This window comes from Euprymna scolopes, chromosome 11 (genome assembly GCF_053919585.1).
Source record: "Euprymna scolopes isolate OS-2025 chromosome 11, ASM5391958v1, whole genome shotgun sequence".
Taxonomy (NCBI): Eukaryota; Metazoa; Mollusca; class Cephalopoda; order Sepiida; family Sepiolidae; genus Euprymna; species Euprymna scolopes.
Genome location: NC_136492.1, coordinates 147,156,773 through 147,182,033, shown reverse-complemented (window position 1 = coordinate 147,182,033; position 25,261 = coordinate 147,156,773). Strand labels below are relative to the sequence as shown.

At 31.7% G+C, this 25,261-nt stretch overlaps 1 protein-coding gene across 4 annotated transcripts in view; it reads right to left on the bottom strand.

The window, feature by feature from the left end:
- The window catches only part of LOC145288103 (popeye domain-containing protein 3-like), a 221,224-nt gene that overhangs the window by 127,154 nt on the left and 68,809 nt on the right, over positions 1-25,261 (bottom strand). For all 4 annotated transcript variants that reach the window (XR_013869263.1, XM_080136160.1, XM_080136162.1 and 1 more), the window contains exon 2: positions 23,788-24,070. Coding sequence is in view for 3 of the 4 variants with exons in the window: in XM_080136160.1 (XP_079992286.1) it covers positions 23,788-24,064 (277 nt within the window). In the remaining variant the exon portion in view is untranslated. The remainder of the gene's footprint in view (positions 1-23,787; positions 24,071-25,261) is intronic.

The window sequence follows — 25,261 nt, the reverse complement described above, 5'->3', positions numbered from 1 at the left end:
AGATACGAAACAATGGTTTCATAATTTTTATTCGAACTCTACCTTATCGAAAACAGCAGTTAAAAGGTGGCACGCTGACTTTACAGACACAAGTCTCCCAAAGTCAGTTGTTGTTCCAGACAACATGAAAAAAAAAATTATAATTCGTTTCGCCGATCGTAAATGAATAGTTAAAGTAAAAATAGTTTTGAACAGAAGTATTTGCTTAAAACTAAATTCATGTCGCTAATGATAATGCTTACTTTATCATACAACAACATATTTCGTAACACCGAGTAATCTTTATGAATGCTGAAGCAGAAAATATTGTTTTTGTTCATGCGATTAGTTATTATTGGCTGATAACGTGTTTTTAAGCATTATTTTCGTTTTCAGAGATTTATGTAACAATAATCGGTTTTATCATGGAATTACACGAGAAAATGTATACGATGTTTTATTTTGAACATTTAAAAATTTAAATGTTCATTTTGTCGAATACTGTTTATCATGTAATATATATTTTATGTAAATATTTTGCGAAACGCAAATAAAACATTTGCTTATTTTTTGTAATTTAAAATATTAATTGAAAATTACGCAAATCGCAATTTTGTATTTTCTCTGCGAAGTAGCAATAAATAAATGTTTGCTCTCTAAAACGTATTAATGGATAATATTAAATATAAAAACAATCACGTTGGATCACAACAGTTTAGCAACGTTGAATCTGGCCAGTACAGATGACTGGAATACACTGCATCGCATATAAAAGGATGGCAATACTGAAATTTTTGCAAGTTATTTATCATAATCTGCTCATCCACAAATGTAATGACACGGCGGAATAACTGCTAATTGGATGGTATTTCTGTTTTTGTAATATGTGACGAAGCTCCCCGCGTAAAATATGGAATACGCTTTTTTTAAATGTAATTCAAAGAAACCATTTTCCCAACGAGGCAGATGAAGCGCTGACTCTTAATGAAAATGATATAATACTTGTTTTTTTATAGCATTTATTTAATCAATATCGGATATTTTTTTACATTGGACGTAAACAATCTATATATCTATAAAAATGAAAATATGTGTGTGTGTGTGTGTGTGTGTGTGTGTGTGTGTGTGTACATTTCCCTACCAAACAACTCTGCCAGTTTTGGGTCTAAAGACTCGAGATTTGAAATAAGGAGTAGTGAAATTTGAGAAAAAAATTTTTAATCGGTTTTCGGCCAGAAATTTTGCTGTTAAGGGGTCAAAGGTCAACGATTTGACCTTTGAGAACTCTACCAAACTCCGACAATTTTAGGTCTAAACAATCGAAACTTTAGATATAGGTTACTTGGACATAGGTCTAACTTTATAATCTGATTTAAGCCCAAAAGAGTAATGTTAAGGGGTCAAAATTGGGGTCAAAGTTTAAAAAAGATCTTTGCAGTCTCTAAAAATAACACAGCTAATGTTTGGTCTAAACATTTGAAATTTTACATAAAAATTGTTCAGACATAGGGCAAGCTTTTTAATCGTTTTTTGCTGCAAATTTAGGTTCCAAGAGATCAAGTTCAAAAGATTTGACCTTTGCCGTCTCTAGCAAACTATTCAACCAATTTGGAGTCTAAACATTTGAAATGGAAGGGTATTCCGACTTTCAGCATGATTTTAAATCAGTTTTTGGGCGACAATTTGGTTGCCAAGAGGTTAAAGTTGAAGGAGTTGACCTTTGCAGACTCTATCAAACTCCTCCGCCAGTTTTGGGTCCAAACACTTGAAATTTTAGATGTAGGTTACTTGGAATTTGGTCAGACATTTTAATTTAATTTGAATCCAAAAACAATAAATGGTAAGGGTCAAAATTAGGACCAAAGTAAAAAAAACCCTCTGCGGTCTCTAGCAACTTTTCTCTGTGATAGTTAAGGAAGCCTATTATAGAGGAAGGCATTACCATACATATGCCTATAAAGTTATGAACAGTATATAGGGCCCCAGTAATATACTAAAATAGAATAAAAGATCTTTAATAACTTCAGAAAGTGTTATGTTGGGGGATATACAATGTTCTTTTAATCAATATGTGTACAAAGAGTGTATATACATTTGTATATACATGTCACAGTCATTTATATGACGTGTGCATAGACATGTGTTCGTCTATGACCGTCTATCGTTGTGATTGTCTAGCTAGAGTTCGTTATGGGTGTATGTATATTTAATTACACGTTATGACGGGACAAGAATATACATAAATACTTTTACAGCACAAAGGACGAATAATACTTATTTGGAGTTTCAACATCTGGCCAATCGGAAACATGTCTGGTTAATCCTTGGTCTTGTTTGACGGAAAGCTGCAATGGAAATTCTTCCCCATTTTCGGCAACTTTTATTCCAGAGTGTTTTTTTCCCCCTTTTGGAAAGTTGCAACGCTGATTCTGACTATTGTCATTTCTACCCGCCTCTACTTGGAGCCATCTTAAATCTCCGGACCGTCTCTGTCCCTCCATTGACTCCAACTGCCTGTATGCCTCTCTGTCTATCTCCTAACTCTCTTGTATATATTCAAATTAATATTTGCTATGACGTAATTCAACTCACATCTTTTAACATGTGATTTTTTAAAATCATGTTTTACTAAATAAATTTATTGACATAATTATACAGTCACGTTTTCTGGCCAAATTCATTGTTCTTATTACTATGTCTGCTTATGCCGACCACATTCTTTCCTTGTTATTGTTTCTAAGTTAATCAAAATGTTTTTCTAAACATTTCTTTGTTTCAAACATTCTCTCTGCATATATTTTTCTACATAACAGTTAACAAAATAATAATAATGTTCATTATCTAGCATTTTACGTTTTTAATAATAATAATCGATGTTCTAAATCGACTTTCAGCAAGGCCACCCGATGTTGCTCTGGCATAATCCAGCAGAAGTAATTTTTCCTTTTTTAAAACTTTTATCAGTAGGTAAAAATGGCTGAAAAGTTTTTATTTTATGGCGATGTCTTTATATTTTATTTATTTTGCCTTTTCAGCCCCCCCCCCAAAAAAAAGGCATAGTGCTACTTTGATGTAAGGGGATACTATTTGGGACAATATTTGCTGGAATATTGTGTAGGGAGTTGAGCAGCAAGATATGTGTTTATATTATACTTGAACTACTGCATGTCAGTAGAGTCGGGAAAGCAGGGACTCGAGAAGGAATTCAAAAGTCTAGCAATTCGGGGAAGAAACTATTTAAATAGAAGGTTTTCCGGCATCTAGGGATCTTTAAAGTTTAGGGGTGGGATTATGCTGCTCCTTGGGTTAGTCGGGGCTATTGACGTCAAGGGGGTACAAGGGCTAGGAGTTCATCAGAGCACATTCTATTAAAATAACCAATCTATATAAAATAGAGATATATAAATATATATAAATATTAATAAATAAAAACTATAAATAAACAAATATAAATAAATATATATAAATGAATATATATAGAGAGAGATAGATATATAAGATAAATGTTGTATCTTTGTGCCTATTTTACTAAATAAATAGGCACAGGGATGCAAGATTTCGTCGATGGAACAGAGGTCAAAGTTTAGTTGAGAGTGCGGAACCGATTAGGTTGACTACTTTTTTTTTACCCTATCTAGGAGTGAGAGACTACTAGCAGATGCATCACTCCAAACGTGGAAATAATACCTGATGCATAGGCGAATGGCGGCCTTGTAGGTATACAAGATTTCGTGTAAGTAACTTTCTAGCACGGTAGAGAGAGGCCACCTTCTTTGTAGTAGTCTTTGCAATCGATATATTTGTTCTGATTTATGTTCATTGTAAAAAGAAGTGTGAACGAATAGCTTACATTAGGTAGAGTATCATTAGTACTTGCTATTAGCAACTGAGAAGGTTTCTTATAATCATTAAATGAAAGAAGCTTAGTCTTGGCAGCATTGAATGTTACCATCCATTTTGGTCTCCATTCCACTACAGACTGGAAGTTTTCCTCTAAGTGTTCAGCTATTTCCTTATATATTTGCTCATTTGTTTTCCTCTCGTGAAGGAGCAAGGTAGCATCAGCAAATATACTCATCTCGGAGACAATTTTATCAGGGAGGCTATTTATCAATAAGAGGAATAACAAAGGTTAAATAACTAACCCCTGAGGCAATAATAACAATATCACAGTAAGCTCTTCTGCTTTACGGGCTATATACATTGTTTTTTTTTGGGGGGGGGGGGTAAGCCAAAGCAAAAATAAAAAACTTAAATAAGAAAAATTGAAAGATTTATACATGATTACTTTTTCCATTATCGATACGATACGTGTTAACTTTGTTGCATAAATAATTTCATATACAAAGAAAATGTTCGGCATAATCATGTTGAAACGATCAACAAAGTTAAACGATGTTGTGTCTGGCCAGTATCTGATGGGTGATTTCGAATAACAGGAATTCTATATAAGAAAATTGCGGAACCTTACCCCCCCCCCAAATACAGGTTATATTAAAGATACATTAGGAAAATACTTCAGTATAACTTGGGAGTTCACACATGTGTTGGCAAAACGGAATAACTGCTATCTGGGTGGAAGTTCTGTTCTTACTCCTGTGGCGAAGTTAGACAGAGAGAGAGAGAGAGAGAGAGAGAGAGAGAGAGTACGCAATTCGGGTACTCATGCCGAATAGAGACCGCGTTATTATCGGCATATTCCAGGCAGATTACGTAAACAGACAGAAGGTGCCGAAAACTGCACGTTTGTTTTCCGCAAATATGCTGGTCAATTTTTACGGTGCCGAACGTAAATTTTGTGAATTCGTTTTACTGAAAAAGATGGCTAATGTTAAAAATACGTTAAAAATTAAGAAAAAAACGTATAGTCATTGTATGACAAGTTCAATGTAAAAAATGTGCTTATATAGTTTATGTGCTGTGCTAAATTAATGGCGTTATTATTTAAAAAGGCATTCTTAGCACAGGAATGGGGGCTTTTTAATTATCGTGTAATTTCACATAATAATTTAATAAACAATAAATACTGTACAAAGTTTAAAAAAAAATTGTTAAATGTCAGCTGCTGGGAATTCATTGAGTAATATTTTCTGTATCTTTCGGCGGTTCACGTCATCTGTTCGGAATATGTCGGCGATAATATGCTTCGTATTCTAAACAAATTCCGCAATCCGTTTTTTTTTTTTTTTTTTTTTTTTTTTTACACACAAAATCTAAAAATAATTGCTTTTTTAAAAATACAATTAAACTGACAATGACCTTCACCTTTTATTCCAAATTCAGCAGTTCTCATAATGTCAGTTAAGTAAATTTAACTAAATAAAAACGAAAAGTTTATATGCTTTTACAGACAGCTAAATTATAAAAATTGTTTTGGGTACGTTTACAATTCGCCACTTCTTATTAGCAAATCGGATATCATTAAATGGAAAACAATAAATTTCACCTTCCAAGCTTTGGCTTGAAGTGTCGCCTACATTGTGGACACATAATTGACAACAGGTGTTTGGGTCTTTATTTTTCTTCCTTTTGTTTTAGGCGTTTTAAATGTTACCACCCCCATATCGTGACTTATACACCTTTTCTTTCTGTAAATAAAATTTCAGCGAAAACACTTGACCACGTTTAAGTATCATCATACCATAGAATGAATGCGATAGTTTGGTGAATATCTAGCGTAAGGTATGTCCCAAATGTATTTGGGAAAACTGTATGATCACCGAATCCGCATTTCCCTCAAAACGAACTTTATGACAAACTTACATCTATCCATATACATTCATTCGTATCCAATAAAAAAAACAATTCCTATTTGTTTGTGTTTCTTATTTGTAATAAAATATAGGATTTAAATCTTATAACGTTTTCCAATAAAAGTAAAAATTATATACATCAATGAATGGCCGCATTAATTTAAATCAATATTAGCTTGGTGAAGACACTACGAGGGGCATTTTAAAAAAATGCCGCCAATTCTTATTCTACCCAAATGGATTAGAGAGAATTGCAAATAACATTCTTATAATGACTGAACTTATGCAACCATGACATGTAATTTTCATCTCTCGGTTTCAGATATTGACGGTGTGAAGCTTTAAAAAAGCAACCCTGTCATGGATGTGCGCCTGAAACAGAGATGCGTCATTGAATTCCTGGCAAAAGTGCATTGCGAAAGGTAGTGAGCGTGTGGGAAAATAAAACTATAACACAAAAGGCCGCTCATTGTAATAGTACCACTCCCGTCTTTGTAATTCTTTAACTTTTTGAGTTAAAGATAGGAGGCTTTACTTTTGGGACGATTCCTGTACATGGTAAATGTATTGTTTAGTCGTATTTTCTTTTTACTTACTCAAAGTGGATACTCAAGCTCTAGTTTGTATATTTTATTTATGATTCGTAATCATAGCACAGAAACAAGATATCAAACACAATTTTATTCAAATGTTTTTTATGTGAACTCGTCATCGACAGCTGAATAATGTGATGAATGTTTTATTACGTGCAATGGCATCGATAGCTTCGAGAAATACATGGAGTTTGATTTTTAATAACGAGTAACCTGACATTGTATTTTCCTGTGAACTGCTCTGGTATGGACCCACTGAAAACTGCTTCTCATTTTCCTTGCTGTACATAAGACACCATTATGATCATCACACAAAATTATACTAAAGGAAAATAATGATGGCACCCTTCACTCACCAAAAGAAAAAAAATAATTCTTCAAAAAATATAACCCTTAGCTTTCTCAGGATAGACATGTGGCACTCTTGAGTGGTGCCATCATGAAAACTCTAGATTTAGAGGTTACGGAAAGTGAGAAAAGGCGGACCTAAATTTTCTTAGAGGGAAATTACAGTTTATCCTCATATGTTTTTTTTTTTTTTGGAGTTGTGGAGTTGTGGAGTAAAATCTGCTAATGTGTGTAAATAACCAGTGATGATGATGATGATGATGATGATGATGATGATGATGATGAGTAAATTAAAATGTGAATACAAAATGAATTTTAAAAATTACAATAAGAATATGCTATTTTTTTTTTTTGACAGATTTCTATTCTAATCAATCGCTTGGAAAAGGGTGGAGTGATTGTCCCCAGGGATTTTCTACGTTGCGTGCTATCGTGAATTGACTTGGGTCTACAAGTGCCCATACATCGCTATTATTTGAGTGAACATCTTGAGCCTGCTCTTGGCCTGCCAACCCAATAGGACATCCGATGGAGCTGACTTTTAAATTTGATGGTTGACAAAATACAGCCATGAACTTTGAAATTGAAATCATATGTTGTGAAAATGTTGAATTATACATTTATTGAATCCCCGGTTTTGACATTCATTTATAAAAACCAATCAAAAATAAAGTGAAATTATTACTACTAATATTATCCCTGGATTCGTTAGCTTTTATATTATTTGCTTTTTCCCCTTTCTTTTCTCTCTCCGTTTTCTTTAATCACCCTCCAACCTTACCCAATACAATATCTTTATCGTTCCTCTCTCAAATGCTTCTTTCTTTTCTTCCTTTTAATTTTCTCTCACTTTTTCTATATTCTCTATTTCTCGCGCGTGCACGCATGCTCTCTCTCTTTCTTTTTTCTTTTTTCTTTTTACCTCTCTCTCTTTCTTTTCCTTTTATTTCTCTTTCTTTCTTTCTCTCTCTAAATCCCTCTTTCTTTTCTCTTTTTCCCATTCTTCCTTTCTCTCTTTTCCTTTTCTCTATATTCTTTTCTTCTCTGTCACATTCTCTTTTCATTTCCCTTTTTTACTCCATCTCTATCTTTACTCTCTCACTCTTTCCTTAAATATCTATCAATAGATTTTATTTCTCAACATATCTTTCTATCCCCCCCCTTCTCTCCAGGTTTTCTTAACTGAAATAGACACTCTAAAATTCTCAATATTAAAAGCATGCTGTCCATTCGCTCACAGCATGTCAAAATTCTCTGAATGTAGAATTAATATTCGTCCAAAAAGCCTCCAATAAACTTCAATTTTAAATCACACACCTTAAATTTTTTTGTTTGTTTTTGATTGTTAAGTAAAAATTAATGACCGAATATTAAACAAATGCATGAAAAAAATTAAATAATAAAAGAATATTTTTTTCGTAAACATTTCCAAAAAAGTTATCCTGTTAGACATAAATTCGAAGAAATCATGCAATTTTCACACAAGTTTAGCTGACGTCGATTAGCTGACGTTTAGTTTCGAATTTATAATGTTGATTTTATGGATTATTCTTGGTTTTTACGAAAAGTGCATATTTTTACCATTTCGGACACTTTTCAGGAGCTGCAAATAGAAATCAAAACATTCATATGCAGAAACCATTGGCTAAAATTGTTGGTTGATCAGGAAAACTAAATAAATAGAATTTCATTAAAGTTCTAAAAATCGCCATTTTTTTTCTCTTTCAATTGTAATGGTAATTTTTAGAGCTTTTGCTTATTATCGCTTGAATAATGTCAACGGCAATAATTATTTGAATGGCGTAGCAATCGTTGGGAAGCGGGTGCATATTGTGGAATTCAGAACTCTATACAAAATGTCAGACTAAACCTTTTACACAAACTTTTCTACGTGCCCACATAACGCATTGGATAACGGCGTTAAGTTTAAGTAGTTTTAAGTGGCGATTTTCTATTGATTTAAGGTTCAATCCTCACTAAGGCGAGATTAATAACGAATGAAAATAAAAACATATTTGAGACTGAGAGAAGGAGAAAAATCTATTCCTGTGAATTTAATAAAAGGTTCAGTTTGAAATTCCGTATCGATTTCCAAATAACTGCCTCAATGTTGGTTGATAAGGCGAACTGGGAGCATGCTTTTTCCACAAGGGCCGGCGAGAGCTCAGCGAATACTTGGCGGATGGCGGCGATTGGAGAAGCTTTGTTGTTATGGAATCTCATGTTGGTGATGTTTGCAACGTATGACTAAACGGAGTAGTATAGCGGGTTCAGGTTGAAGGAGGAGGGGACCCAGTGAAAAAAGGGTACAATGTCATAGCACTCCTTCTGAAGCCAAGCCTGGGCCTTTTTGGATTTTTGGGCCAGTACCAAGTCCTGCTGCCACATCCAGAACTTGCCAGCGGCCGTCTGATTGCAGTAGGGGATCACCACACTCTTCAACACATTCAGGTACACTTTGGTGTGACTTTCAAAGTCGATTTCAAAGATGTGAGCTGGCATGATGTAATCCTCACTTGAAATCGTGGCCGGAAACTTCGTTCAACTGTATCCTCAAGCGTTGAACCGTCCGGATTTGCATTTTGATGGTGTTGGCAATGGTCCTGTTGTCATAATTTTGATCAGTAAAGAGCATGAGGTGTACAGCGGCGCATCTCCGATCGCGCTCGTTGAACATTGTGTCATTTTAAACATGATACAGGGCTCCTATAGCTCTTGGGATTTGTACACAACTGGCCAACTATTAGATGATATGCAACAGAAAAAGAAACCTGTTTTTCATCAAACGGAAATGGAATCATGTTGTCTTTTCTAGAGCGACAAATCTATCGTTCCATCCTGTAGAAAAATGTTATCCTGTTGCAAAAGGAAGACGATATAATAGTATTTGATAAAATCATTGATTCTATCAGACTGCAGTTTAATTAAGTTTCTTTAGTCAGGCCTCACAGCATATGAAGATGAAAAAAAACAAACTAAATACAAAAGAAATTTACCGGAGGTTAGGGATAGTGTACTGATATTATTTTTCTTCGCTGAGCTTAAAGTCACGTGATGACCTATTCCAAAGTAAAGGGCAAGATCAACTCAAAATAATTTCTACAAATCCTTTCGGGCTCCTGGGAATTCGGTCAAATGTTTGTTTGACTAAATTGGAAAACAGGCTGGCAGTGCTGCCGAAAATGAAGATTTGGTAGGGTGATGTTGACAGAGGGGATTATTTGAATAAGAGAGGGGGATAATGAATGAAAAAAATATATATTGAAGGCAGACGAAATAACCATTGTTGAGGGGAAATATAAAAACAAGATAAGGCACGTACGGATAAACAAAATGGAAATCTATCTTCAAGAAATATAATAGCTCGATCGGTTTGAAAATTAATGCATGACACAAAAATATTGCTAGAAAAAATATCTTTAGTTTTATTGATTATATTTTCACGATTTCAGGTCTACTGATCGATATATTTGAACACTCTATATAATAATACAATAAGAATAATAAATGTTCATTCTTGTCCAAAATGTAAACAACAAAAATAAAGAAAAATGTGTATGATCTAGAAGAAAATATCGTATTCCAAAAAATAATGTAAATCGACCAAGTAGTTATATTTTTAAGCAAGAGAACCAAATTTTATAGCTGATTAAGGAGTGACGCCATTTTGTAAAACATATTTAAGAAACAAGGGTGATAATTCAATATAATTTTAACTTATGATTTCATTTCTTGTAATGCTTACAAATTCTTATTCTCATTTATTGCTTAAAAATCATTTCTTTCCGTTTACCCTATTGCTGAGAATAACGACACATCAACCTGTACGACGATGACTAACGGTACGCACAAGAATCTTATTGTATTTCACATCGTGGAGTTTCAAAAATATTAGAACTTTTGTATCCAACGTTTTAGAACATTTATATAACTCGAGCGAAACTACGTCTTATAGCTGTCAAAACTTTTGTCACCGAGCTCGGCTGATTCTCTATTTGATTGCACGGCCCGTCACTCGTTAGAATGGCATGCCATGACTCGTCGCCAACGTTTGTGTCATAAGATTCCCCAAAACGAGGTTGCATAAAACAAATTTACATCCTATTCCGAAGAAAGGAAAACAACGTAATTCATATGTCCTACTTCGTAGACAATTTAACAGTAAAGTGTCAACTAATATCCACACACAACTTGAATTTACAACCCATTTTAAAAATGCGACATGTCGACATTAAATAATATCTGATTATCAACTCGCGTGCAACAATATTTTAAGTATATTTGGTTTTGTCAGTACCTTGTTGAACAGTAAACCTTTTTAACCAAACTCCAATTCATCAACAACAAATGCGAAACAAAACTAAAGAAAATAATGTTATTTTTAAAAACCATAAAAGAAAATATTTCGTTTTCTTTTTAAACAACAAAAACAATATGGTCACGTACAGAGAACCGAATGTTTAGTCCTCGACATTCAAATAAAAATACTTTAAATTTTGTGTTTGCGCATATGGATTGGCGCAAAACACCTGGTGAAAATACTAAACATAAAAAGGATTTACCTTTGAAGTAGTTATACGTGGTATTGCTGAGGTGCGCGTTTCTGTATTGGGGTCCAATTTGAAATCTACAGAAATCCAAATCAATTAATAGAAATCAAGCAGCATTGAGACCTTTTGTTTCAACAATGTCATGACGTTTCAGAGAATCCTCTTCGTCATTCTCATTTTACTCATCTACGCTTCTTACGAACCACTGTTCCCCTTTCTGTCTTTAAAATGTTCGCATTGACAACGGTCACGTGATTTTATCGTTCGCTCTCTTTCTCTACGAACCCCAAGACGAACATATGTTTACTTTTTGTAACTATTCAGTTTTATATACAACATGCATTCAAGGGATAAAAAAGTTGCAGCAGCAGCAAATGTTGTTATTACGCATCGATTCTCTATTGGATAATATCGCCAATCAGCAGTTTCTGCCACATATTGGTAGGAGCTGCTAAAAACAGTCTATCCTGCCTTGACAGAGTACAAAATAGACTTAGTGGCTTAATGGAGTATGCCCTTTTCTCTTTCCTGCAACCTCTCTCCCACAGAAGAGACATTGCGAGCCTATCTTTGTTTTATCGTTACTTCCATGGCAAGTGCTCGTCTGAGCTCCAATCTCGGGTCTCCCCTCGCCAATCTTTCACGAAAAACACCCGTTTAACTCAAACCACTGTCAATAATTTTCCCCACTCTTTATCTGTGCCTTAATCAAAACGTAGGTTCCATGAACAAAGCTTTTTTCTTAGACGTGCACGCCTGTGGAACTCTCTTTCATTTGCCTGTTTCCCACCTGACTACAACTTGGATGTCTTCAAGTCCAACATAAACAAATTCCTGATGAATCGCCCCCTTAAGTAAGGCACTTTATCAAATCTCCAATACTAACGATTACTACGACACTATCCCATTGATTACTGTACACGCAATAATTCTTATCCCCGAGTGGTTTCCGGGCCTTGATAAGTGGTGCGATCCATGTAAAAAAATGCGATAACATTTACTACGAATTCAAGTGCATACAACAAATACTCAAATGCATGGTTTTCTTCCTCTTTCTTCATTTAATTTCAGAGCTAATACTCGTACACGTATCAAAATATAGTTCGGACACTCTTGGGACGAAGAGCCTCGTTAAACACAACGAGAGACAGATACACGCCACTCATCGAATTCATAAACGCAGTTCATGCATACATCCTCTCTCACACAGAGATGCTAATATACACACACGTTTATGCCTATTTCATTTACACACATGTAAACACATGCGACGCCAGCCAAAATAAGCATCAATTTCTCCTTACAGATTAAACAACTATTCTTTTACCAAAACGTTCTTAGACCTTTCATATACTTACGTTTTCTTAAGTTGTCAATAAAAAAAAGTAATTATTTTTTATCGGAACAGATCGATTTAAGTAGTCTTTACCCTAGGCGGGTTGAACCGGCTTCGTCCGAAGGAGGAAGTTTCATGGACGTATGCAATTCACAAGCAGTCTCCAATCGCATTTACATCTCGATCAGTCGCATATACATAGCAAGATGATGACTCTAGCTTTTTGCAGTTCTTGTAAGAACGTGTATAAGTGCTTCTACATACAGCGCCTGGTATTTTCGAATGATTGCCCATTTGGTACTGACCATGATTAACATTGCTTGATTTCGATGATTGTGTCTAACATGATTTTGTATGGATAAACTTTGTTCTCCTATTTTTTTAACGTCCTGCCTTCAACACTTTCATTTATTCTTCGACATTTATGCATCGATAGTGTACCAGCAACGACAGGTTCTCTCGCGCACTTCCCAATAAAGCACGAACGATATAAAAGAACAAAGATTCACCTCCAAGTACACATTCTACTTCGCTTATCAGATTTAATGTTATTTTGTTGGTGCTAAACATGCTTCATCGTTTCTTTTCACCGTGCATTCCATTTTCTTTCGGACTTCAGAATATGTTTTCTTTTCACACACACACACACACACACACACACACACACACACACACACACACACACACAGACTCTCTCTCTCTCTCTTTCTCTCTCTCTACCTCTCTCTCTCTCTCTACCTCTCTCTCTCTCTTTCTCCTTCCTCCCCACTCTCTCTCTATCCACCAACCTGTAAATATTAAGAGCGTTCGTATTTTTATAATGATAAAATGGCTGCCTTTTCTTTCCATGCAACGGAAACAGATAAAAAGCTATCATACACCGCGAAAGACATCTGAGGGATGATATTGCAAACTTCTCGGCCTAACATTCAGAGGTAATATGAATTGGAACAAATATATAAAATATATTTCCAAGACTGCTGCAAGGAAGGCAGGTTTCCTCTATAGGGCTAGAATTCTTCCCACACCTGCCAATATCCTATATTTCTATGAAGTCACTATTCGTCCACGCATGGAGTATTGTTTTCACATCTGGGCTGGTGTACCAACCATCAGTCTTTCCCTCTTAGTAAGATTCCAAAAAGAGACTCTTATCTAACAGGTACACACTATCTACAACACTCTAACCTCTGTCCCATCGCTTCAATGTTATATGCCTATACTTGTTTTGCAAGTAATTTAATGGAATGTGTTTTGATGAACTTGCAACATTAGTGTCAGTAAACGCAAATACCCCGACCGACTCGTCAGTCAGCAAAATTCCACCTCTTCACAGTAGAGGTACCCAAATTCCAGATGGCTTTCTATTCTAATATAATTTTTTCTCAAACTGCTAACTTCTGGAATTCCCTCCCTGACTCAGGTTTACTGTGTAACGTGACCGTTATGCTTGAACCGTGTTCGTTACAGTTTCTCGGATCCCCTCTCCGTGAACACATATTTCGCTGCAGAAATCACCATTTAACGATGTTTCTGTAGGTATGAGCTCTAATTCAAATTTATTTCCCAGCTTAAATGTGTCTTTTTTTTGGGGGGGGCGACGGGGCGGGGGGTAAATGAAATTAAGGAGGGATTCCGTACGCATAGTTTTGTAAGAAGTAGTTAATCAATCTTGTTGTGATAAAGTCGAACTTGATCAGTTCGATATGATTGAAAAGAATGCATTTAAAATTGTTGACAAATAACAGAAAATTCGGTGCATAAAATCCACTTTATTTGCCTCATCGCGCCGGAGAAATTAGAAACGTCGGTTTTAAGTGGAGAAAATCCAGCTACACAAAAATGGACACATTGAGTTGGGGCAAAAATGTTTTAAAAATTGCCTCAGTATATTGTATTTCTTTTTCACAGCCGAGGACAGAAAAAAAACGAAATGTCGCATCAAAACAGATACAAGATACAAAAGAGAGAACTTGAATGCTTACTAGATAATATCCTTGAGTATCTAAGTTCATTCTGTTGATGGGTTTGCCAGGTTAGGGTTAGGGTTATCTAAGTTCACTTTGTTCATGGGTTTGTTAACCTGGCATGAGGATAGTTTTCTCTACAAGTAAACTCTGACTAAATATTCCAAACCACATTTTGTATTCGTGACCCAAATAAGATCTCGGCATGGTTAATCCATACTGGCTTCGCCAAATGATGTTGCCTCAAGTTGCAGGACGAGTGAATTCTTGTCCTGGAATCCAGTAAGACCCAGAGACCACAAGAAAGATATGCTATAACATATTTAAATATATTTAGATGATCGATTAAATATATTTAAGTGATCGATTAAATATATTTAAGTGATCGATTAGAATATATTTAAGTGATCGATTAGAAGAGAAAAATTATGTTCCCAACTTCTTTGCGAACTCAGTGTTTGAGAGGTAAAAGAGAATTGAAGTGGGATATTCGAATATCTGTCTCTCATAGATCACGTGGGCTCCTTGATTTTTGAAAACTTCTACTGAAGTGAAATGAAACACCTAGAGAGTACACTTTGCCAAAAAATCAATTAAGTTTCCCAATATTTGTAATTTTATGTTGTACGATATTGCACGTAACGTTTGCACTGTGTGAACTCCTTTAAATAATTTATAAATATGAACTATGGTAAAAAAAATATCTTTTCTTTTTGCCCTTTTTCAGGTTAACCAACACAAACATCGTCTTTTAAATTTAATATTGTTTTTTCCCTTTCATTTTGTTCAGCATGCTTTTGATAGAATAATCATATCCGCATCCTACGTCGAATTGCCGAAGGTGTTTAAAAAGCTTAAATTATTTTTTTTCTCAAGCTAAATTCAGTATTTCGACTTGACGGGATAGGGAATACAATTAAGAATTTATTTTCCAATCCGTATACCTATTTCTTTAATTGATAAATTTTGGTAAATTATATATGAACTGCCAAAAGTAATCTTCACGATAATTTTGCAGTGAATATCCATATTAAAAAATTTACCGAACGATTTGTGCTTCTGAATATGCGTGTATATTTCTCGCATCTACGTGACTTACACGTTTTTAGATTTATTCCAAGTGTGTACCTGCGTCTTGTTGTATTACATGAGTATGCCAATATCAATCCTTACCTGGATTTTACTATTTTAATAACTAACATAAAGAAAGATATTTCTGAATTTTTTTGGAAAAAATTTGCTACTTAGTATTGACATGAAAGAGTAAATAACAATGAATGCATCGAATTCTTGTTGTTCCAAAAATTAACATTTAAAATTATGCTTCCGGGCAAGAATTTAAACTAACTCCGTCTGTTTACTTTTTTAACGGATTTTTAACAAAATAGTAACTTACTTAAAATAAACATATTTATTCATGTTTGTAGGTAATTCTCCTATGTTCTTTATTATATCTTCCTGTTATCTTTTTGTGAAATTATTCTGTTATGTTTTTTTTAGAAATTATTTTGTTATGTTTTTTTTTGTGAAATTATTTTATTATGTTTTTTTTAGAAATTATTTTGTTATGTTTTTTTTGTGAAATTATTTTGTTATGTTTTTTTTAGAAATTATTTTATGTTTTTTTTTGTGAAATTATTTTGTTATGTTTTTTTTTAGAAATTATTTTGCTATGTTTTTTTTGTGAAATTATTCTGTTATGTTTTTTTTTTAGAAATTATTTTATGTTTTTTTTGTGAAATTATTTTGTTGTGCTCTTTGTGAAATTATTATGTTAGGTTTTTTAGAAATTATTCTGTTATGTTTTTATTAAATTATTTTGTTATGTTTTGTAAAATTATTTTATTATATTTTTTGTGAAATTATTTTATGTTTTGTGACATAATTTTGTTATGTTCTTTGTGAATTTATTTTGTCATGTTTTTGCTAAATTATTTTGTTATGTTTAGTGTGAAATTATTCTGTTATGTTTGTATGAAATTTATGTTTTTTGAGAAATTATTCTGTTATGTTTTTGCTAAATTATTTTGTTATGTTTTTATGAAATTATTTTATGTTTTGTGAAATTATTCTGTTATGGTTTTTGAGAAATTATTCTGTTATGTTTTTGCTAAATTATTTTATGTTTTTTGAGAAATTATTCTGTTATGTTTTTGCTAAATTATTTTGCTATGTTTAGTGTGAAATTATTCTGCTGTGTTTGTTGAGATCTTTTTTGTATTATGTTTTTCATTAAATTTATTCTGTTGTGTTTTTTCGTTTAAATTTATTCTGTAACGATGCTTTTCGTTAAATCTACTCTAATATGTTTTATCGTTATTTTTTATTTTTTTAAATTTATTCTGTTTTGCATTTTCGTTAAATTTATTCTGATATATTGTTTTTTTCTGTTAGATTTATTGATTTATATGTTTATCTTTTTAATTTAGTCTGATGCTTTTTCGTTAATTTTTCTGTAATTCTTTCTCGTAAGGTTTATGTTATGTATTTTTGTTAAATTTATATTGTTATGTTTCTTTCGTTTAACTTTATTCTGATGTTGTTTTTCGTTAAATTTATTTTATGTTTTATTTAAATTTATTCTGTTATGTATGTTCGTAATTTATTCTTTTGTCAAAATTATTCTGCTGTAATTTATTGTCAAATATATTTTGTTATGTTTTTGTTAAATTTATTCTGTTATTTTGTTTTGGGTAAAATTATATACTGTTGTGTTTTTTTTTATTTGTTCTGTTATATTTTATCCTTTAATTTATAAAACACATATCCAGTTTAAAAAAAACCTGTAAACTTACGTTAGATTCTACCTCGAATATTAACACTGTACAATCTACTGTTTTATTTATGTGTATTCCGTTTTGTCGACTAATACGATGTTCTTATTTTCATGCGAACTAGTAAAATTCAATAACGCCATAACTTGTTAATACTATATACAAGGTAATTGGAAAGTAATTATCAATAATTAAGTGCTTGTAATTAATTATTTCGATATAATTCCTAGAGAAATAAATATAAAAAGACAATGTATAGTACCAGTCTATATTTCGAATTCAATATGGATGCCAACACTAGACTTGCTTTTCAAGACACCTGACAGCCACATCAACTGTTTTTTGCAAGGAACCCCTTTTTCTATTTTACTATTGAGCTAATACTTATGAAGAATTAAAACCCATTTGAAGATTAGTGTAATTGGTGTCTAATGATGACGGATCAAATTTAATGCAAATCTAATTTTACAAATCGGAAGCCGTGTTCTTATTTCTCATCCTTATTGTTATTTAAATAATTTTTATTTAAATAATTGTTCTCTAAATAATTGTTATTTAAATAATTTTTATTTGAATCATTGTTATTTAAATAATTGTCATTTAAATAATTATAATCTAAATAATTGTTATCGAAATAATTGTTATTAAAATAATTGTTATTTAAATCATTGTTATTTAAATAATTGTTATTTAAATAATTGTTATCTAAATAATTGTTAATTAAATAATTGTTATTTAAATCATTGTTATTTAAATAATTGTTATCTAAATAATTGTTATTTAAATAATTGTTATTTAAATAATTGTTTTTTAAATAATTGTTTTTTAAATAATTATTTTTTAAATAATTGTTTTTTAAATAATTTTCATTTAAATCATTGTTAATTAAATATTTGTTATTTAAATCATTGTTATTTAAATAATTATTATATAAATAATTTTATTCAAATAATTATTATATAAATAATTTTATTCAAATACTTTTTATTTAAATAATTCTTATTATTATACTTTTTATTTAAATAATTCTTATTCAAATAATTGTTTTTTAAATAATTGTTATTTAAATAATTGTTATTTAAATCATTGGTACTTAAATAATTGTCATTTAAATAATTTTTATTTGAATAATTCTTATTAAAATAATTGTTATTTAAATAATTGTTATTTAAATAATTGTTATCTAAATAATTTTCATTTAAATAATTGTTATCTAAATAATTTTCATTTAAATAATTGTTATCTAAATAATTTTCATTTAAATAATTGTTATTTAAATAATTGTTATTTAAATCAGTGTTATTTAAATAATTTTATTTAAATAATTTTTATTTAAATACTTTTTATTTAAATAATTGTTTTTTAATTAATTGTTTTTTTAGATAATTTTCATTTAAATAATTGTCATTTAAATAATTGTCATTTAAATCACTGTTATTTAAATAATTATTATCTAAATAATTGTCATTTAAATCACTGTTATTTAAATAATTATTCTCTAAATAATTTTATTTCAATATTCTAATGAAACAGGAATTTAGTATTAATTGATGTTAAAATTTCATCAAAAAGTCAGAGGCACATAAATATTCACAAACGTCTTCCATTCGCATTTTACATATATGCTTTAAAATAAATTAAAGTAAATATAGCCAACATTAAGATAAATAACCTGGTAGCTGTGTACATACAACTATATAAACATGCCTAATTTTATATGAGTAAAGATTTTTTAATATTTTTTAGATTTTCAAATTCTTATATTTTTTTTAATTTTCAAATCTTGAGATTTTTAAAAAATTTTAAATTATGAATATTTTTTTAAAGATTATTTTTATTTTTAATTTTAATTTTTTTCTTATTTAAAATTCTAATAATTTTTTAGCTTGTGAGTGAAATAATTAACTTTTTAACTTGTGAGTAAAATAATTAACTTTTAAATTTGTGAGTAAAATAAGATGTTTTATTGCGTACTATAATAGTCTCTCTACAAATTAGGTTCAAAAGAAAGTTCTTTCTCAATTTTTAATTTTGATTTTGTATTTTCTAAACATTTTTCGTTATGATTTACTTTATATATCATTTACACGGCGTTATTCGCTTTGTCTAATCGTTTAAATTACGATAGTTTTAAACCAATTATGTCTTTTTTTCAGAACGTTAAGTACAAAATGAAAAAAAAGCAAAGTTAGACAATTTTTTTATTTCAATTCAATCTAGGCTGGAAAGCTGCTGAAACAGCTTGCGATATCAATGATAAATTAAGAGCTTGTCGAAACCAATCCACGCACAACTGTTCGAGAACTTGCTTCTAAATTAGACGTAACGTATACAACGATTTCCAACCACTTGAGAGATATTAGAAAGACAAAAAACTTGATAAATAGTTGACCCCCGAATTGAACGACAACCAAACAAAACACCTTTATGAAGTGTCATCTTCTCTTCTTTTACGCAACAAGAACGACCCGTTTCTTTACCAGGTTGTGACTTGCGATGGAAAATAGGTTCTTTACGATAACCGGCGACGTTCATCCCAGTGGTTAGACGCTGACGAAGTTCCACAACACTTCCCAAAGCCAGAGTTACAACAAAAAACGGTTATGCTGACTGTTTGGTGGTCTGCGATCGGTCTCATCCATTACCGTTTTTTTTTTTAATGCAGCCGAAACCATTACGTCGGCGAAGAAGTATTAAAAACACATGGATGAAATACATAAGAAACTTTGACAATGTCACCCAGCATTCGTAAAAAAAAAAATGCCAAATTCTATCCCACGACGATCCCAGACTGCACGTTGCTAAATCGACCCTACAGAAGTTAAACGAAATGGGCTACGAAACACTGCCTCATCCGCCATACTCGTCAGACTTCTCACTCACCTATTTCCAGTTTTTTAAGCACCTCGACAACTTTCTGCATGAGAAATGCTTCAAAAGCCAAAGCAATATCAAAAATGCCTTCAGATCCTTCATCATAATCAGAATGCAATATTTTTACGTTACTTGTTTTGTGTTGGCAAAAGTGTGTTCATCCGGGAGGTGCTTAGTTGGATCAACAAATTTTTGTTTGAGCTGAGATATGTTCATCTGAATTTAAAAGTTAAAAACCGCAAGAACTTTCTTGTCAACCTGATATAATTACAATGAGAATGTTGTTCTTTTTACTATCAATCTGTCTGTCTGTCCGTATGTCTCAGTCTGTCTGTCTGTCTGTCTGTCTGTCTGTCTGTGTGTCTCTCTCTTTCTCTCTGTGTATACACGTAATATTCACTTTTTCAGATATCTTCTGAATACTTTATATATCAAGTTTCAGGTCTATAGACAAAAAGTAGTTTATAGAGAACATTCTGCACATATATATATACTTATATATAAAATGCAATTTACTGTGTTAAACGTTCGATTTTGCTAAGGTAATTATTAAAACATTTTAATAATGCAAAAATTGTTTCATTCAGCAGATTCTCCACAAGATATAAAAAAAACATAGATAAACTAGAAGAGTATTCGACTCAGCAGCAAACGGTGTTCGATCAGATAAAGTTCTTGATCTTAAACTTCATTTGTAATATAACGTTTTATGCGAATTTCAGTTTCACAAATTTATTAATCCATTTATTAAATTGTTAAGTATAGATACAGAATAGAACACAAAGAATGTTAAGAATGGCTTTCTAAATGATAACGTTATTATTTTTTCATGATCTGTAAACCGCAGGAGATTATTTAGAAAATCATTTGCAACATAAATAGAGGGCTTTGTAAACTATTACGTAATTTCATTAAACTATTTAATAAATTAGTAAAAAATGTCATTAAACTATTTAATAAATTAGTAAATAAATTTCATTAAACTATTTAATAAATTAGTAAAAAAATTTCATTAAACTATTTAATAAATTAATAAAAAAATTTCATTAAACTATTTAATAAATTGGTAAAAAATTTCATTAAAATATTTAATAAATTAGTAAAAGATTTCATTAAACTATTTAATAAATTAGTAAAAAATTTCATTAAACTATTTAATAAATTAGTAAAAAATTTCATTAAACTATTTAATAAATTAGTAAAAAATTTCATTAAACTATCTAATAAATTAATAAAAAATTTCATTAAACAATTTAATAAATTAGTAAAAACATTCATTAAACTATTTAATAAATTAGTAAAAAAGTTCATTTTACTATTTAATAAATTAGTAAAAAATTTTCATTGTTTTTGAACGTATATACCGTTCATTGGACAAACAGGGGAGGGTAGAGCGGTGGCCCTTGATATATCTAAGGCTTTTGACAGGGTATGGCACGATGGTCTTCTAAGGAAAATTAGATCATATGGAATCACTGGAAGAATTCATAATGTAATTAAATCCTTCTTAAGTAATAGAAAAATCAAAGTTGTCCTCGACGGTCGTACATCCAAACAATATGACATAAATGCGGGAGTACCTCAGGGGTCTATCCTTGGACCTCTATTATTCCTGATATTCATAAATGACCTTCCTGATAAAATTGTTTCGGAGATGGGTATATTTGCCGATTACACCACTCTCTATAACAGATATGAAGGGAAAACAAATGAACCCATATCCAAGGAAATGGCAGAAACACTAGAGGATGACCTCCACTCTGTAGTGGAATGGGGACAAAAATGGTTGGTCACATTCAATGCTGCTAAGACTAAGCTTGTTTCCTTCAATAACTACAAGAAACCTTATCTACCACCAATAGCAATGGCCAAGAACACATTGCCTGAAAGTACTTCTTTTAAACTCCTCGGCTTAGCGTTTATAGGGAATATGAACTGGAATAGATACATTGAGAGCATTGCCAAGGCTGCTGCAAGGAAGGTTGGCTCCCTCTACCGTGCTAGAAAGCTACTTACGCCTGACAGTATCCTATACCTCTATAAGGCCACCATTCGCCCATGTATGGAGTACTGTTGTCACATCTGGGCTGGTGCATCTGCTGCTTGTCTCTGGCTCCTGGACAGGGTTAAAAAGAGAGTCGCCAACCTTATAGGTCCTGAACTGTCATCTAGGCTTCAACCTCTGTCCCATCGACGAGATGTTGCATTCCTCTGCCTGTTCTACAAATATTTTAATGGTGAATGCTCTGACGAACTGCAAGCAATTGTACCTCCCCGACGTAACTACCCCCGACAAACCCGACAAGCTACTAAGTCTCATCCTTTACAGTAGGGATCCCTAGGTGCAAGAAAGCCTTTTACTCCAATAGTTTCTTCCCCAGAACTGCGGGTCTTTGGAACTCCCTTCCGGGATTCTGCTTTTCCAACTGCACTGATATGCAGAAGTTCAAGTGTAATGTTAACAAACATCTTTCTCCTCATTTCCCTTCATAATGACCCTGCTAATTAAATCTCTAATAGTAGCCCCCTGCTTCAAAGTGGCACTGTGCCTTGTTTGGGATGAAAATTGAATAAAAAAAATAAACAAATTTAATAAATTAGTAAAAAAATTTCATTAAACTATTTTATAAATTAGTAAAAAATTTCATTAAACTATTTAAGAAATTAGTAAAAAATTTCATTAAACTATTTCATAAATTAGTAAAAAAAATTCATTAAACTATTTAATAAATTAGTAAAAAATTTCATTAAACTATTTAATAAATTAGTAAAAAATTTCATTAAACTATTTAAGAAATTAGTAAAAAGTTTCATTAAACTATTTCATAAATTAGTAAAAAATTTCATTAAACTATTTCATAAATTAGTAAAAAATATTCATTAAACTATTTAATAAATTAGTAAAAAATTTCATTAAACTATTTAAGAAATAAGTAAAAAATTTCATTAAACTATTTCATAAATTAGTAAAAAAAATTCATTAAACTATTTAATAAATTAGTAAAAAATTTCATTAAACTATTTAATAAATTAGTAAAAAATGAATACAAAACTTTACAGACCAGAAGAATAAATGAACTAAAACGGTATTTGATATCAGGAACTAAATTTTATTGGACATTGTTTGCTGCTGACTTTCGTCGTTTACCCTTCTGGTTTGACATAAAAGGATGCAAAGATAGCATTTTTACATCTGAAGAAGAACTACAAGTAAAAGAAAGGACAAAAAGAAGAAGAAAAGAAGGGGAAGAAGAGGAAAAGGAAGAGGAATGTGGCATAAGTGGAAATTACGAGTCTTACAAAAGTAGAGCCAGACTTTAGTTTTTATTGGCCAAATGCAACACGTCGTTAGCTTTATTTTCAACGACAACAATATGGTACAATTGAGGTTCTTATGTGATATAATTTTGCAAGTGCAATCTAACGAGTTTGCAATCAACATCAATTCCCTTCGTTCATGCAAGGAGGAGGGGGAGGAGGAGAAGAAGAAGAAAACATGGGACGGCAGAAGCTCATTAAAAAAAATTTGGATAGCCTTCTTAAACTATTTTTTTACATATATATTTTTTCGCCCTCGAGAAAATGCACTAATAAAAGAATAAAGATCTCTTACCGAGGAGGAAAGTGCTATGCAGAAAAAGAACACCATAAGTGCCATCGGGGGCCATCAGTCCAATGCCAAGGGCTGCGTTTGCCAACTGAAACAGGACATGATTGGCTGGTTGCCAGGACGAACATCCGGCCACTGAGAAAGGGCCGGTAAATCCGGAGCTTGTTCCACTAACGTTGGCATCTGACGCTAGTTTGACAATGCCAGACGCGTTTGCAGAAACCATGGGTCCATTATTGTGCAGTAATGCCGCATAAATGACTGGACTGTTCCAAACCATTCCGATCTAGAATAGAAAAATAAAAAAAAAAACAGTTGTTTGAAGTTCGGTTTAATTTAAGATGATAGTATGAATGGTCATGCAACACGTTCTTATTTGAACAATAGCAGACAACCCGGCGTTACCCGGTCGTAAAATACGCATAAATATTATATTTTAATTAATGCAATTTTCTTAATTATTATAAACAGAAAAAAAATCGTAGGTATTAAACGTAACGTTAACTTCCTTAAAAACTGAAATAAAAAAAAACGGAAATAAACTGAGACATGTGCATGCGAGTATTATGTTTTTTTAAATCTAAACAGTTTACTTCTTGTGAATAAAAACTACTCGAGCTGAAACATAAAGAGAGTGAGTCAAGTACGATAACCATTATATTAGCTTGACATAATCTTTAAAAAGTGTTTACAAACTTTCTTATTCTTTACATAAGGAATCTGTCATGCGAAAGATTCACGCATGCGCATTTGTGAAACAGCTGACAAACAGATAAAAATCCGTTGATCTTCCCAAGTATCAATTTTTCAATTTTGACTCTTTTTCCGGATGAAACTCGATTAAAAAGTTTTCCACATCTTTGAATACGCTATATACCAAATTGCAAGTCTGTAGATAACAAAATTCGTTGGATATATAGATGAAAAAGTGTTCTCACACACCCACAATCTTACTTTTATAGATTTAGTATTAATGCCAAAAGTGTTTGCATTTTACGTGGCATGCTATTTATCTGTTCATTGATTTATATGGTTTGATGTCAATAACTTTGCAGAAACAATTACACGCGATTGGATCGTGCGTAGGAGACATTCTAAAATTAAACAAAAAAATAAGTTTCTATGGTTTTTCTTTTTTTTAGTTTTCTTACCATTTTGAAGAAGGAGATGAGGCATTCTAACGGATGCCAGACATTCACCCTCTCTCTCTCATACATTCGAATAGAGAGATCTTTTTAACAATATTTTTTTAACAATATATAGAGAGATATATTCGATTTAAGAATTTATTACTTGACAAAAGATATATATTGAAGGCTAAAATAAACCCTTCTATATATTCCTTTTCTCAAGCAATAAATTCTTAAATCGAATATATGTCTCTATATGTTTGTTTTTTCAGAATTTAAAATTTAACCACGAAACATATATATATATATATATATATATATATATATATATATATATATATATATAT